The sequence below is a fragment of the Pristiophorus japonicus genome, chromosome 18 (genome assembly GCF_044704955.1).
Source record: "Pristiophorus japonicus isolate sPriJap1 chromosome 18, sPriJap1.hap1, whole genome shotgun sequence".
Lineage (NCBI taxonomy): Eukaryota > Metazoa > Chordata > Chondrichthyes > Pristiophoridae > Pristiophorus > Pristiophorus japonicus.
Genome location: NC_091994.1, coordinates 89,772,707 through 89,785,638, shown reverse-complemented (window position 1 = coordinate 89,785,638; position 12,932 = coordinate 89,772,707). Strand labels below are relative to the sequence as shown.

At 44.7% G+C, this 12,932-nt stretch overlaps 1 protein-coding gene and 1 long non-coding RNA gene across 4 annotated transcripts in view; one reads left to right on the top strand and one right to left on the bottom strand.

Annotated features, from left to right (window-relative positions):
- Positions 1-968: 968 nt before the first annotated feature.
- LOC139228859 (uncharacterized) lies at positions 969-5,939 on the bottom strand. The gene is made up of 3 exons (XR_011587632.1): positions 5,807-5,939; positions 3,873-3,964; positions 969-2,309 (listed from the first exon to the last, which is right to left on the bottom strand). It is a non-coding gene; the product is annotated as an uncharacterized lncRNA (long non-coding RNA).
- Positions 5,940-12,932, top strand: part of tmco4 (transmembrane and coiled-coil domains 4) — a 109,258-nt gene continuing 102,265 nt past the window's right edge. For 2 of the 3 annotated variants that reach the window (XM_070860315.1, XM_070860317.1), the window contains exons 1-2: positions 5,940-6,035; positions 10,589-10,772. In XM_070860315.1, coding sequence (XP_070716416.1) covers positions 10,642-10,772 — 131 coding nt within the window. In that variant the 5' untranslated portion in view covers positions 5,940-6,035; positions 10,589-10,641. Of the gene's footprint in view, positions 6,036-10,588; positions 10,773-12,718; positions 12,792-12,932 lie in introns of those variants that run through there. The other variant, XM_070860316.1, reaches the window with a different exon arrangement.

The following is a 12,932-nucleotide window of genomic DNA, read 5'->3' as shown; positions in this document are numbered from 1 at the left end:
ACATGGAGGAGTACTGATTCATCAGCTGAAGGAGGGCAGTAGGTGGCGATCAGCAGATTTCCTTGCCCATGCTTGACCTGAAGCCATGAGTCAATGTTGAGGACTCCCAGGGCCACTCTCTCCTGAATGTATACTACTGTGCCGCCACCTCTTGTGGCTCTGTCCTGCGGTTTGGACAGGACATACCCAGGGATGGTGATGGAGGAGTCTGGGACATTGGCTGAAAGGAATGATTCTGTGAGTATGACTATGTCAGGCTGTTGCAATTTTGCCTCTAGACCCCAAATGTTTGTGAGGAGGACTTTGCAGGGTCGATTGGGCTGGGTGTGCCGTTGTCATGTCTGTAGCCGGAGGGTGCTCCATCCCTCCAATGGAAAATTAAAAAAACACCCAGACAAACTATATTGAGTGATGAACACTGTTCTGCTGTATTGACGAGAAACTCAATTTATTGGGATGTTGCTGTTACAGATTCAATCTCAAATGTGCCACTGCTGTATCATATTGTATAAAATGGCATCTTACTTGCACATTGAAGGCATGGAGATATTTTAGATGCCATAGACTGAATTTTATTTCTCATTTCATTAACTTCATTTTGCAGAGTTTTGTCTGTTTTTGCATTTTGTTCGAAAACAAGCTGTTAAGATGCAGGTTTCTGTGACATATCACATTACATGTACTTACTGGTTGTGTGGCTTTTAACAAAATACTAAAGCATACTTTTATGCTTCTGTGTTGATGCTTTTTATGAAAAAAAGAATTAAAATATCTGTTTATGGTAAAACATTAACCTTATTTGTGGTCATTTTCCTGAACAAACTGTAAGCACCTTTTATTCAAAGGCAGTTTATAGCAGGTTATGTACGACAAATGAAACATTGAACAATGTAAAATTTCAAAGTGAAATCTTTATATTTTATAACGTATCATTGTAGCAACGGTCTTTCATTTGTTTATACTGACAATTTGAAAACAAGAAGTTTTCATATAAAGCTTTCATATAAACAGGTGAACAATAAACAGCTGCTCATTCATATTACATAACAGAAAAATGTATTTATTTACCTGAGTGGGTAAGAAAAGCATTAATTATTTATTTTCCAGGAATCAATCAAAACAGGGTAACTCTTACAAACTTATTTCCACTTTCTTTCACTTGATGTATGTTTCCCTCTCCCACTTCCACTCCCACCTTAAAACTGCATAGGCTTTGGGTGTAGATACACTGGACTAGAAATTGGGGTCGTTTGTGCCTCCCGTTAAACGGGGCGCAAATGACTTTTTGCCCGGGCACAGCGCCATTAACGACTCCCGCTAAATTCCGCAGGGGTTTAGCGGTGGTGGTCATCCATATTGCCCCACTATGCTGCATCGGTGATCACTGGGTTATCGCCCCGGAACCAAAATTTGGGAGCGCCCCCTGAAGCTGCGCTGGGCGATGCCAGGGACAGCTTCAGAGGATGTGAACTGGTGCGCAAATTGGCTGCCGCATTTCCCACATTACAACAGTGACTACATTCCAAAAAGTACTTAATTGGCTGTAAAGCATTTTGAGACATTCGGTGGTCTTTCTTTCTTGTTTCACTGTACAGAAACGCAACAGTGTGATCTATAGCATTTTTCTGTCTCCTCTTCACCAAACCATCCAAATGCATGTCACACTTCTCCTCTTCCTCGAAAGGTCTCTATTTTCCACATTTACTCCTCGATTATCCCACCTCTTCTGTCTCCCCAAACTGCATATATCTCATATCGAGGCTGGAGCTGTGGGCAAATCAAAAAAAGCCCAACTTCATGGGACAGTCAGAGGAGCAGTTTGGAGCACGAGGCTGGAGCTGTGGGCAAATCGAAAAAAGCTAGCCACCACAGCAGCAGAATCAACAATGCGGAGGTCAGAAGTGGCGAGGAGCGGAGGTCAGAAGCGGCGAGGAGCAGAGGTCGGAAGCGGCGAGATCCGGAGGTCGGAAGCGGCGAGATCCGGAGGTCGAGACTGGCAAGGTCTAGAGGTCGAGACCGGCGAGGTCCCGAGGTCGGGACCGGCGCGGTCTGGAGATCGGGACCGGCAAGGTCCGGAGGTCGGAAGCGGCGAGGAGCGGAGGTCGGAAGCGGCGAGATCCGGAGGTCGAAGCTGGCGAGGTCTAGAGGTCGAGACCGGCGAGGTCCGGAGGTCGGGACCGGCGCGGTCCGGAGGTCGGGATCGGTGAGGTCTTGAGATCGTAAGCGGAGAGGAGAGGACGGACGAGGCACAGAGGAGCGGAGAGGTCGGAGCGCAGACCAAGGAAAGGCGCAACACGTAGAGAGAGGTCCTGTGGGAAGGAGGAAGGAAGGACAGTAGGAGTATGTTTGAGTTTGTGTGTATGTATTGGCACATGTAATGAAGCCTGGTCTCCAGTCGTCTTGGGTCCCCTTGCCACTGGACCAAGACCGTGCTTCATCAAGCCCGTGTGGTGGCTGGTGTGCAACGGCCACCCCATGTTGAAAGAATTCACGCACAGGCATCTTCCACTGTTTAAAACGAGTTCATCAGTCACCTGACTACTTATTTTTAGTGTTGAAGCAAATCATCCTCAATCCCGAGGGACTGCCTATGATGATGATGATGACTCAGGTGTATCCCCCTCTCTGCTGCAGCAAGTTGGCCCCCAAAATTAACCTGAAATGATGCAAATCTCTTGCTCCCAATATGACAGGAATCCATTTGGAAATTTTAAAAAAATGGTTAAAACAAACCCTTCACCCCAAATGAAATATTTTATTTAGGTTACAGTCTAGACCTAATAATTCAAAAGTTGTTTTTGCACTCATTTGTTTTTGAATTATCCAATAATTTGAATGAGACATTCATGGAAATAGTAGCCTTGCAGGAATTGTTGCTTTGCTTGTTGTTCAGTCCTTTGAAAATCATGAAGGATAGGGTGTTCAATTAATCATGCAATATGCATTTTGGCAGAACTTTGCCAATGTCAGTACATGATCAAAAAAAGGCTTGAATGTTAATATAATTTAACCCAACTTTGATGGTTTTCAGATGCTCCACTTCTGCATCTTAATGATCTACAGAAAATCCTTCAAAGTGTATCTGGATATAAAGTAGCAAAAGCACTTTCCTCTTTAGATGAAAAAAACCCTGTAATGCCCATGTTCTTTGTAGTCTCTAAAATACATCAAATAAAGGATCAAAAATCTAATTTATCTACGAGAACTCTCCCTAAACTCACCCAGAAAATAATCCTGGTGCCTCCAACACTTACATCCTCTTTCATGTTTTGTGCACTTAAGAGTGAAGGAATGTTTGGTTTACCCACATCTTAAATTACAAGCTCAAACACCACTGCACTTTCAATCTAATTACTTGTTTTCACATCAGTGCCCTTGTGGAGTTGTCAGCTTTTTTTGGGCTGTCTCAGCTTTTTGCTAGTTTTCTAAGTTGACACGTTACGAAGAACTAAGGCTGGGCAGGGAAGGGAAGGGGTGAAACTATGGGAAGGTCAAACATTGCATGGTATGGGATTAAAGGTACATGAGATTGGACATGAGCGACCCGTAACAAATTCCACTTTAACCACTGAACCAATTCATGTTGAGCAATTTATGCACGCAATACACATTTTTCCTATACACAAGGACAAATTAACTTGTTCCCTTACTCCAATAACCTTAAACAGGGTAACACCCTTGTTTTCTTTCTTTGAACCCTATGGAATTCCCTAATGCAAGTCCCATGGGTTAGACAGGGGCGATTCAGCCAGGGTTCCCCCTCTTGATCACTGTGCAGTGACTCCCGTTGGAAAGTTCATTTGTGCAAGAACGTGCGGTGAAGATGGAATCCGAGGAAAGCGATGCTCCCCACAGTCGACTATCCCGCTCACCGTAGCTGTCCAGACACATCCATAAACAATAGGCTGAGGTATGGGAGTGTAGACAATGCCCGTGGAATCCGTACGCCAACAGGAGTCAGCACCTTCGGGAGAGCGAATTGGAGGAAAGGAGCAATAAATAACTCGACATAAATAGCAAAAGGGTAGTCAAAGGAAGAGTGGGGCCATTAGGGATCATAACTGTGGAGGCAGCGGGCATGGCTGAGGTACTAAATGAGTACTTTGCATCTGTCTCCACCAGAGAGGAGGATGCTGCCAATGTAGCAGTAAAGGAGGAGGCAGTAGCAATATTGGATAGGATAAACATTGATAAAGAGGTTGTACATAAAAAGTTAGCAGTCAATAAAGTAGAAAGTCACGTGGTCCTGATGGGATCCATCCTAGGTTACTGAGGGAAGTAAGCGTGGAAATTGCGGAGGCTCGTGCCACAATCTTCCAATCCTCCTTGATATGGGGGTGGTGCTGGAGGACTGCAAATGTTACACCCCAGTTTAAAAAAGGGGAGAGGAATAAACCTGGCAACTACAGGTCACTCAGTCTAACGCCGGAAACTATTAGACAAAATTAATTGGCATCTGGAAAAGCATGGGCTAATAAGTGAAAGTCAGCACGGATGATTTGTCAACCCATGCTGACTTTCATTTATTAGCCCATACTTGATCAAGTTCTTTGATGAAATAACTGAGAGGGTTTATGATGCAGTTGATGTTGTGTATATGGACTTTCAAAAGATGTTTGACAAAGTACCAAATAATAGACTTGTTAGAAAAATTAAAGCCCCTGGGATTAAAGGGACAGTGTCAGTATGGATACAAAACTGGCTTTGGGACAGAAAGCAGAGAGTAGGAGTAAACGGTTGTTTTTCAGACTGGAGAGAAGTATACAGCGGTGCTCCCAGGGGTTGGTATTAGAATCACTGCTCTTTTTGATATATATTAATGACCTAGTCTTGGGTACACAGGGCATGGTTTCAAAGTTTGCAGATTATACCAAACTCACATATGTAGTAAATAATGTGGAGGATAGTAACTGACTTCAGGAGGACATAGGCAGACTGGTGAAATGGGCAATCGCATAGCAGATGAAATTTAATGCAGAGAAGTGTGAAGAGATACATTTTGGGAGAAGAATGAGGAAAGGCAATATGAATTAAATGGTAACATTTTAAAGGGGGTACAGGAACAGAGAGACCTGGGGGTGTATGCACACAAATGGCAGGACAAGTTGAGAAGGCTGTTAAAAAAGCATGTGGGATCCTTGGCTTTATTAACAGAGGCATAGAGTACAAAACTAAGGAAGTTATGCTGTACCTTTATAAAACACTGGTTCGACCTCAGCTGGAGTATTGTGTTCAGTTCTGGGCACCACACTTTAGGAAGGATGTTAAGGCCTTGGAGAGGGTGTAGAAAGAGATTTACTAGAATGGTGCCAGGGATGAGGGAAAGACTGGACCATCTGGGGTTGTTCTTCTTAGAGCCAGAGAAGGCCAAGAGATTTGACAGAGGTGTTCAAAATCATGAAGGGTTTAGATGGCTTCTCTTTATTTACTCTGTTTCCAATGGAAGAAGGGTCGCTAACCAGAGGGCACAGATTTAAGGTGATTGGCAAAAGAACCAGAGGCGACATGAGGAAACATTTTTTTTTAACACAGCGAGTTGTTGTGATCTGGAATTCATTGCCTGAAAGGGTGGTGGCAGAAGATTCAATAGTAAAATTCAAAAAAAGAGAACTGGATAAATACTTGAAAGGGGGAAAAAAGGCAGGTCTGTGAGGAAAGAGCAGGGGACGGGGACCAATTGGATAGATCTTTCAAAGAGCTGGCACCGGTACGATGGGCCAAATGGCCTCCTTCTGTGCTGTCCCTTTGCAAAAGGATCAGAATTATATTTTTTGTCAAATAAATGAATCTAATGAATTAAACCGACCTCGGCTTTTTGTATTTCATTCCTTTGGTTGCTGGAATCTGCCAGCTTGTGAAATCTGTAATGAGTATATTCGTGGTGTACATAGCCCACTTCTTCAGGCTCGGTGTGTTCGTACGCGCCCCCGCCGGGCAGTACGTGCGCGCCCCCTCGCCCGCGTGAGCACTTTCAGCACCGTCACCAGGCTGGAAGCCGATCGTAGGCCACGCAGTACGGCCGGGCCTTCTCTCAGGTAATCGGCGCTGCCTCTCACGCACCGGGTCTCCTGCGGCGCTTTCTACCTCAGCCTGGGGACAGCGGCGGCCGGCCTCCGCTCCCAGTTCGCGGCACTCCCGGCTGACACCACCGCCCGGGGCCTCACGATCCTTTTGACCTTTTTGGGGTTTTAAGCCTCCCCGCAACCGCCCTTGTACCGGGAGCTGGGGGGGGGCAGGGAAACCGGGGCAATAGTGGCATTCACCGGCTATTGGTAAATACCTACAACAGCGTCCGTCCCTTCACACACACACACATAGACAGAGTAATAGCTGCCTTCACCGGGTAAATACTGAGTAATGCCCACCTGCCCCAGGTAAATACAGAGAGTCATGCCCGCTTTCACCTGAGTATATACTCCACCTGGAATAATAACTCCCAGTAAATATCCCAAGTAAAACCTGTCCCCTCAGCCAGAATAATAGCTGCTCTCTGCTAAGTAAATATAGCATTCTAGAATGGTTCTTCATCATAGGTGGTCCCTCGAAGCGAGAATGACTTGCTTCCACGCCAAAAAGGGATGAGTTCACCGGTGTTTCAATGAAGGACCTAATATTCCAGGTCCCGAACTACATGTTGAAGAGTGGAAGATGCCTTGTGCGTGGATTTTTTTAACGTGTGGTGTCCGTTGCCCACCAGCCACCACACGGGTTTGACAGAGCCAGGTCTTGGTCCAGTAGTAAGGATTACCCAAGCCTAACTGGAGACCAGCTCTGCTGCACAGACCGAGCGCGCGCACATATCGCAGTGTGGACTGGCTCGTGCTGCCCCTGGGCCCTCGCCTCTTCTGGGCCCCAGATTCACCCCTCTCCTGGGCCTCGGTCACGGACTCTTGCCGCTCCTTCGCCCCTCCTGCTGTGCCTGCCCGCACTGCAATCAGCGACCTGGCTTCGTAGCTGTCGCAGTGATATGCCGCTGCACGCTGCTCCCTCCAATGGCCCCGGCCTGCTGATGGTTTTGCAGGCCAGAACCACGCCGATTTCCGGACCGGGCCGCCGCATGCTGCCCCCTCCAATGGCCCCAGCCTGCTGATGGTTTTGCAGGCGGGGACCACGCTGATTTCCAGGCTGCCGCACGATGGTTACCGCACAGAAGGCTGCCATTCAGCCCGTCGAGCCCTTGCCAGCTCTCTGCAAGAGCACTTCAGCCGGTCCCACTTCCCCGCCTTTTCCCTGTAGCCCTGCAATTTTTTTTCCTTTAGTAACGTATCCAATTCCCTTTTGAAAGCCATGATTGAATCTGCATCCACCACCCTTTCAGGCAGTGCATATTCGCTGTCCTCATGTTGCTTTTGGTTCCACTGCCAATCACCTTAAATCTGTGTCCTCTAGTTCTTGACCCGCCAATGGGAACAGTTTCTCTCTATCTACTCGATCTGGATCCCTCATGATTTTGAACACCTATCAAATCTCCTCTTAACCTTCTCTGCTTTAAGGAGAGCAACCCCAGCTTCTCCAGTCTATCCACATAACTGAAGTCCCTCATCGCTAGAATTACTCTCGTAAATCATTTCTGCACCTTCTCTAAGGCCTTCACATCCTTTCTAAAGTGCGGTGCCCAGAATTGAACACAATACTCCAGTTGAGGCCAAATCAGTGTTTTATACAGGTTCCTCATAATTTTGTACTCTACACCTCTATTCATGAAGCCCATAAGTTTTTCAACCTGCCCTGCACATATACCCTAAGTCTCTGTTCATACACTCCCTTTAGGATTGTACCCTTTAGTTTATATTTCCTCAGGTCTCTCTGTTCATGTTCCTGAGTAAAACCTGTCCTGTCAGCCAGAATAATAGCTGTCCTCAGCTAGGTAAATATCCAGATAGAACCTGCCCCTTGATAAATACACAAAGCAATAATACTCCCTGGATAAATACCAAGAGTTCTACCCCCTGCAGGGAAAATACCCAACTAATACTGTTTCCTGCTGAGCTGGTAATTATTGGATCCAAATCTAATTGGAAAAATCACTTTGTACAAATAGGTTCTAAGTCCAGTGGCAGGAGAAGCCTTGGGTTTCATTGACTGCTCCGTCCTCCGTTGCAACCTCTTGCAGCATCCATTGTGGAGCACAGTGCATTGCACACGACCAAATATGCAGCAAATGTTTTTTTGTTGGCACCAAAATTTGCTGTGAAACTAATGTGTGCAATGAATCTTCCTTTTTTGTTCCAGTCATTGGCAAGTGATGACAGAGTGCAAAAGCAAAGTAATTTGTGTTTCTTTACACTTGTAAGTAAGCTGACAGTTTAGCTTTGAAGCTATCAGCTTGAAACCACTATTTTAGGGGAAAACATGGGGAAACATGCTCCCATGTTGTATAGCCAGAGGGACAGAGCATAGGAGCTCATGGTAAAATTGAGCATTATAGAGCATTCGATTGGCTCCATCTTGAGTGCTGTGTCGAGTTCCTGGGGTAATAATCAGCTTTTATGTAGCACTGGCTTGGCTCTAATTGCAATACTGTGCACTGTCCCTGAGATAATGACTGTGTATACAGCACTGACTTGGGCAGCAAGGCATGTTTTAGAGTAACCCAGGTCTGGAGCCAACAAACACATGTACAAGTGCTGAGGGAGTGCTGGACTGTTGAATGTGCCGTCTTTTGAATGAGACGTTAAACCGAGGCCCCGTCTTCCCTCTTGGGTGGATGTAAAAAATCCCATGGCACTATTTTGAAGATGATCAGGCAAATTCTGGTGTCCTGCCCAATATTTATCCCTCAACCAATATCACTAAAACAGATTATCTGGTCATTATTGCATTGCTGTTTGTGAGACCATGCTGTGTGCAAATTGGCTGCAGCATTTCCTACATTACAACAGTGACTACACTTCAATTGGCTGTAAAGTGCTTTGGGACATCCTAAGGTCATGAAAGGCATTATATAAATGCAAGTACTTTCTTTAAGATATTTAATACCTATGAGCTTGCAGTACTGATCAGCTCTAGTACCTAGGTAGGTGGTGGTCCATGGACAAGGATCAGTCAACCTTGTATGAGAACAGTGTGAAATAGTCAATCATGTGAAATTCCTGTGATCTCTTGAACTGATGGGAAGGGTTGGTCATAATCTAGATGGAGGGGCTCTGTGACTTATGGATCGTCAACTGTTTAACTGAACTGTTGTGGGAGTCCTGTCCTCTGAAGCCTTCTCTCCATCCTGAAGCTCATTTGAGTTAGTGTATCCAGCAAATAATTCCCCTCCTCTGTGTCAGGAGCCTTTCTGTGTTGTTGGAAATAGGTCAGTTGCCAATCGACTGTACACAGCAGTTACATAGGGAAATGTAGCAAACTCGGATTTCTTAAGTCGCAGCAGATAATGAGGCAGTCCTGCTCGGGTTTGGGTGCCAGAGTGATGCAGTTCTCGTTGAGTTGTGGAGTTCTAAACCTTGTTCTGAGCAGCCTTTTCTACAGCTGGATCATATTTCATACTTCGCTGTAGGGCGTGTGTAAATTTGAAGGTCACAACCTACACATGGGGTTAACAAGCAACACTGCATGCTGAATTTTTCACAGGCTCAAGCTTGAGGAACCTTGTAAGAGGTTCCTGCTTTCTTACTGAGCTATGCAATGCTGCAGTTTAGTGTGCATGCTGTCTAAACTGCAGGAAAAATTTCAATATGGAACAGTACATACCTGGATCTGATTAGAAGGCAGTGGTCTGATTTGAGGAGGCTAGGTGACATTTTAAGCTCTAATAGGAAGGTTGAGTTATTACTGAGTTATTGCTGTTAGCTGAAACCTCGGATTCAATTTGAAAACACTTTGACAGGTTTAATATTTTCTATAGTATATAGTGTGAATGTTCTGTTTGAGGTCAATTTATTGTTAACAGCAGCTATCAGCACAGATGCTGTGTTGTGCATTGTGGATGTGCTCCACTGTCTAGCAGAGCAATTAACGAGTGTGATTTATTGCTGCCAGCTTAGTGCAGGATAATAGTCAGGAAATAGCGTGGCAGTTGCTTCACTGTTTCTGCTGTTCTTGCTTTGCCTTTTATTTTTGGTATTTAATTTAAATTAAAAAAAAACATATTTTTCTCTAACAGTATCAGCTGTGGCTCCATGGGTAGCATTCTTGCCTCGGAGTTAGAAGGTCGTGGTTTCAAATCCTGTTCCGGGATTTGAACACACAAAAATCTAGGCTGACACTCCAGGGCAGTGCTGAGGGAGCACTGCACTGTGCGAGGTGCTGTCTTTCGGATGAGACGTTAAATTGAGGCCCGTCTGCCCTCTCAGGTGGACGTAAAAGATCCCATGGCACTATTTCGAAGAAGAGCAGGGGAGTTATCCCCGCTGTCCTGGCCAATATTTATCCCTCAATCAACATAACAAAAAAACAGATTATCTGGTCATTATCACATTGCTATTTGTGGGAGCTTACTATGCGCAAATTGGCTACCATGTTTTCTTGTATTGCAACAGTGCCTACACTCCAAAAGTACTTCTTTGGCTGTAAAGCACTTTGAGATGTCCGATGGTCGTGAAAAGTCGCTATATAAATCCATGTCTTCTTTCTTTAACACCAGCTGAATATGACCGTGCCAATGACCAAGACGGAGCAGCTCACAGCCCTGTGAAGATGAACTGCTCAGGTGAAGGGAAAGAGTCGCTGGAGTTGGTTGGCCGACGGCTGAGTGAACCAGGAAGGTTTGCATATGGCGGCCTGTGCGGTGTTACACTATCATTGCTGTTTCCTGGAGGGGATCACAGGTTAGTACTCTGGTGTAAGATGCTAGCACTCAGCAGATTAATACCGAATGTCTTATTTTGGCATCCACCATACGTGCACTTCCAGTGGGGATCACTGAATAGCAGTCAGACGAGGGGACCCTGGCTGATTTAACTTCTCTCTCTCCCTAACCCTGAGGTCACTTGTTGTAGCTCCACTGTCCTAACTGAGGTCAGGTAACTCAGTAGATACTAGGGATGGAACTTGAGAATAGTCCATTTGGGGCAGTAGCAGATAGTCGGGATCAGTTTCTAGTGGATTTGTATTTTGTGCCTTGCGTCCTATCATCTGTCTGCGAGTAAGCATCAACAACAACTTATATTTATATAGTGCCTTTAACGTAATAAAACATCCCAAGGCGCTTCACAGGAGCGTTTAAAAAAAAAATTGATACCAAGCCATATAAGGAAATGTTATGGAAGATGAGAAGTAGGTTTTAAGGAGCATCTTAAAGGAGGAAAGAGAAGTGGAGCAGCGGTGAGATTTAGGGAAGGAATTCCAGAGCATAGGACCTAGGCAGCTGAAAGCACGGCTGCCAGTGGCGGAGCATTTAAAATCAGGGATGTTCAAAAGGTCAGAATAGGTGGAGCGCAGAGATCTCTGGGGATTATAGGGCTGGAGAAGTTCTGAGCAAGTTGATCAAGATCTGATTCACAAACATAGGTGTGTCTGTGTACATGTGTGTAGAGGCATGGGTATGTTCATATATGCTGAATGTCAGATTTTCAACCCAGATGTTAGCATTTCACAAGAAAAAGTAGCTTTCTTCACTGGCATTGCAGGTTATTAGTATTAACTAAGCAGATCATAAAGACTAGAGTTTAGAACGTAAGACACGAGTTAGAACCAGATAAATTGAACGGCAGGACTAGAATTAAAACGATACAACTTTCTCCCATTGTTACCTAAATTTGAGTCAGGAAGAATTAAGCTGAGCTTGTAGGTTATGGTTGTGTTTCGTAGATCATAGAATGGTTACAGCACAGAAGGAGGCTATTCGTCCCGTCGAGCCCGTGCCGGCTCTCTGCAAGAGCACTTCAACTTGTCCCACTCCCCTGTCCTTTGCCCGTAACCCTGCAATTTTTTTTCCTTCAGGTACTTATCCAATTCCCTTTTGAAAGCCACAATTGAATCTGCCTCCACCACCCTTTCAGGCAGTGCATTCCAGATCCTAACCACTCGCTGTGTAAAAAAGTTTATCCGCCTTTGGTTCTTCTGCCAATCTCCTTAAATCTGTGTCCTCTGGTTCTCAACCCTCCTGCCAATGGGAACAGTTTCTCTCTATCTATTCTATCTAGGCTCCTCATGATTTTGAACACCTTTATTTCTTTATTTAGAATTTGTTCCCAAATTCCCCCCAAGTTTTATATAAAATAAGTTTTAAAAAATGCAGCTTCTAAAAACTTTGTATCATCTTAAACAGTCCTTTCTGGAGCATGTCTTGCTTGTTGCCTTATGTGAAGTTAATTTTCTTTGATGCTCGTCGCAGCTGCTTTTTTGAGATAAGGTGGATGTTTCCTTGTGTGAACATATTCATTGGCTTTATTTGATTATTTCATGTCACTAAAGTTTTGCTATTGTCATGGTTTGGGAATAAATGGGGAGTGGGATTGGAATGATTTGTTTTTCTTCATAAGAAAATACTGAGATTTGCTTTCAGAATTACAATAGGTTCCAAAATGTCATTAAATGTAGCTAACCAGTTGTCAAATTGCAAAATTTTTTCAATTATGTGCCCACAGAAAATGATTCCCATACCTTCAGTAGTCACACCCCCTTGCAGTAATTTCTAAATCACCACTGCTGCTAACTGCTTTTATATACTGTAATAAAAATAATGCAATGTTGGATACACCTGCAATTTAGGTTATGGCAAGTCCATGTCCCACAGAACTTTGTCTAACCCCTTGGTTTTCACATACTATAGGTCTCCATTCAGAACTGTTTCTGGGGCTGTCAGTTTTTATGAAGCTGTTGGTTAGCCTTTAATGGTTTTACAGGTTGGTATGTATGCGTGAGTGTGTGAGATGCATGTGTACGTGCATGTGTGGTTGCGCACAATCAATTCACACTGGTGAGTCCATGTACATGTGTATACGTGCATGTGTGTTTGTGTGACTGCACATGTGCATATACATAGG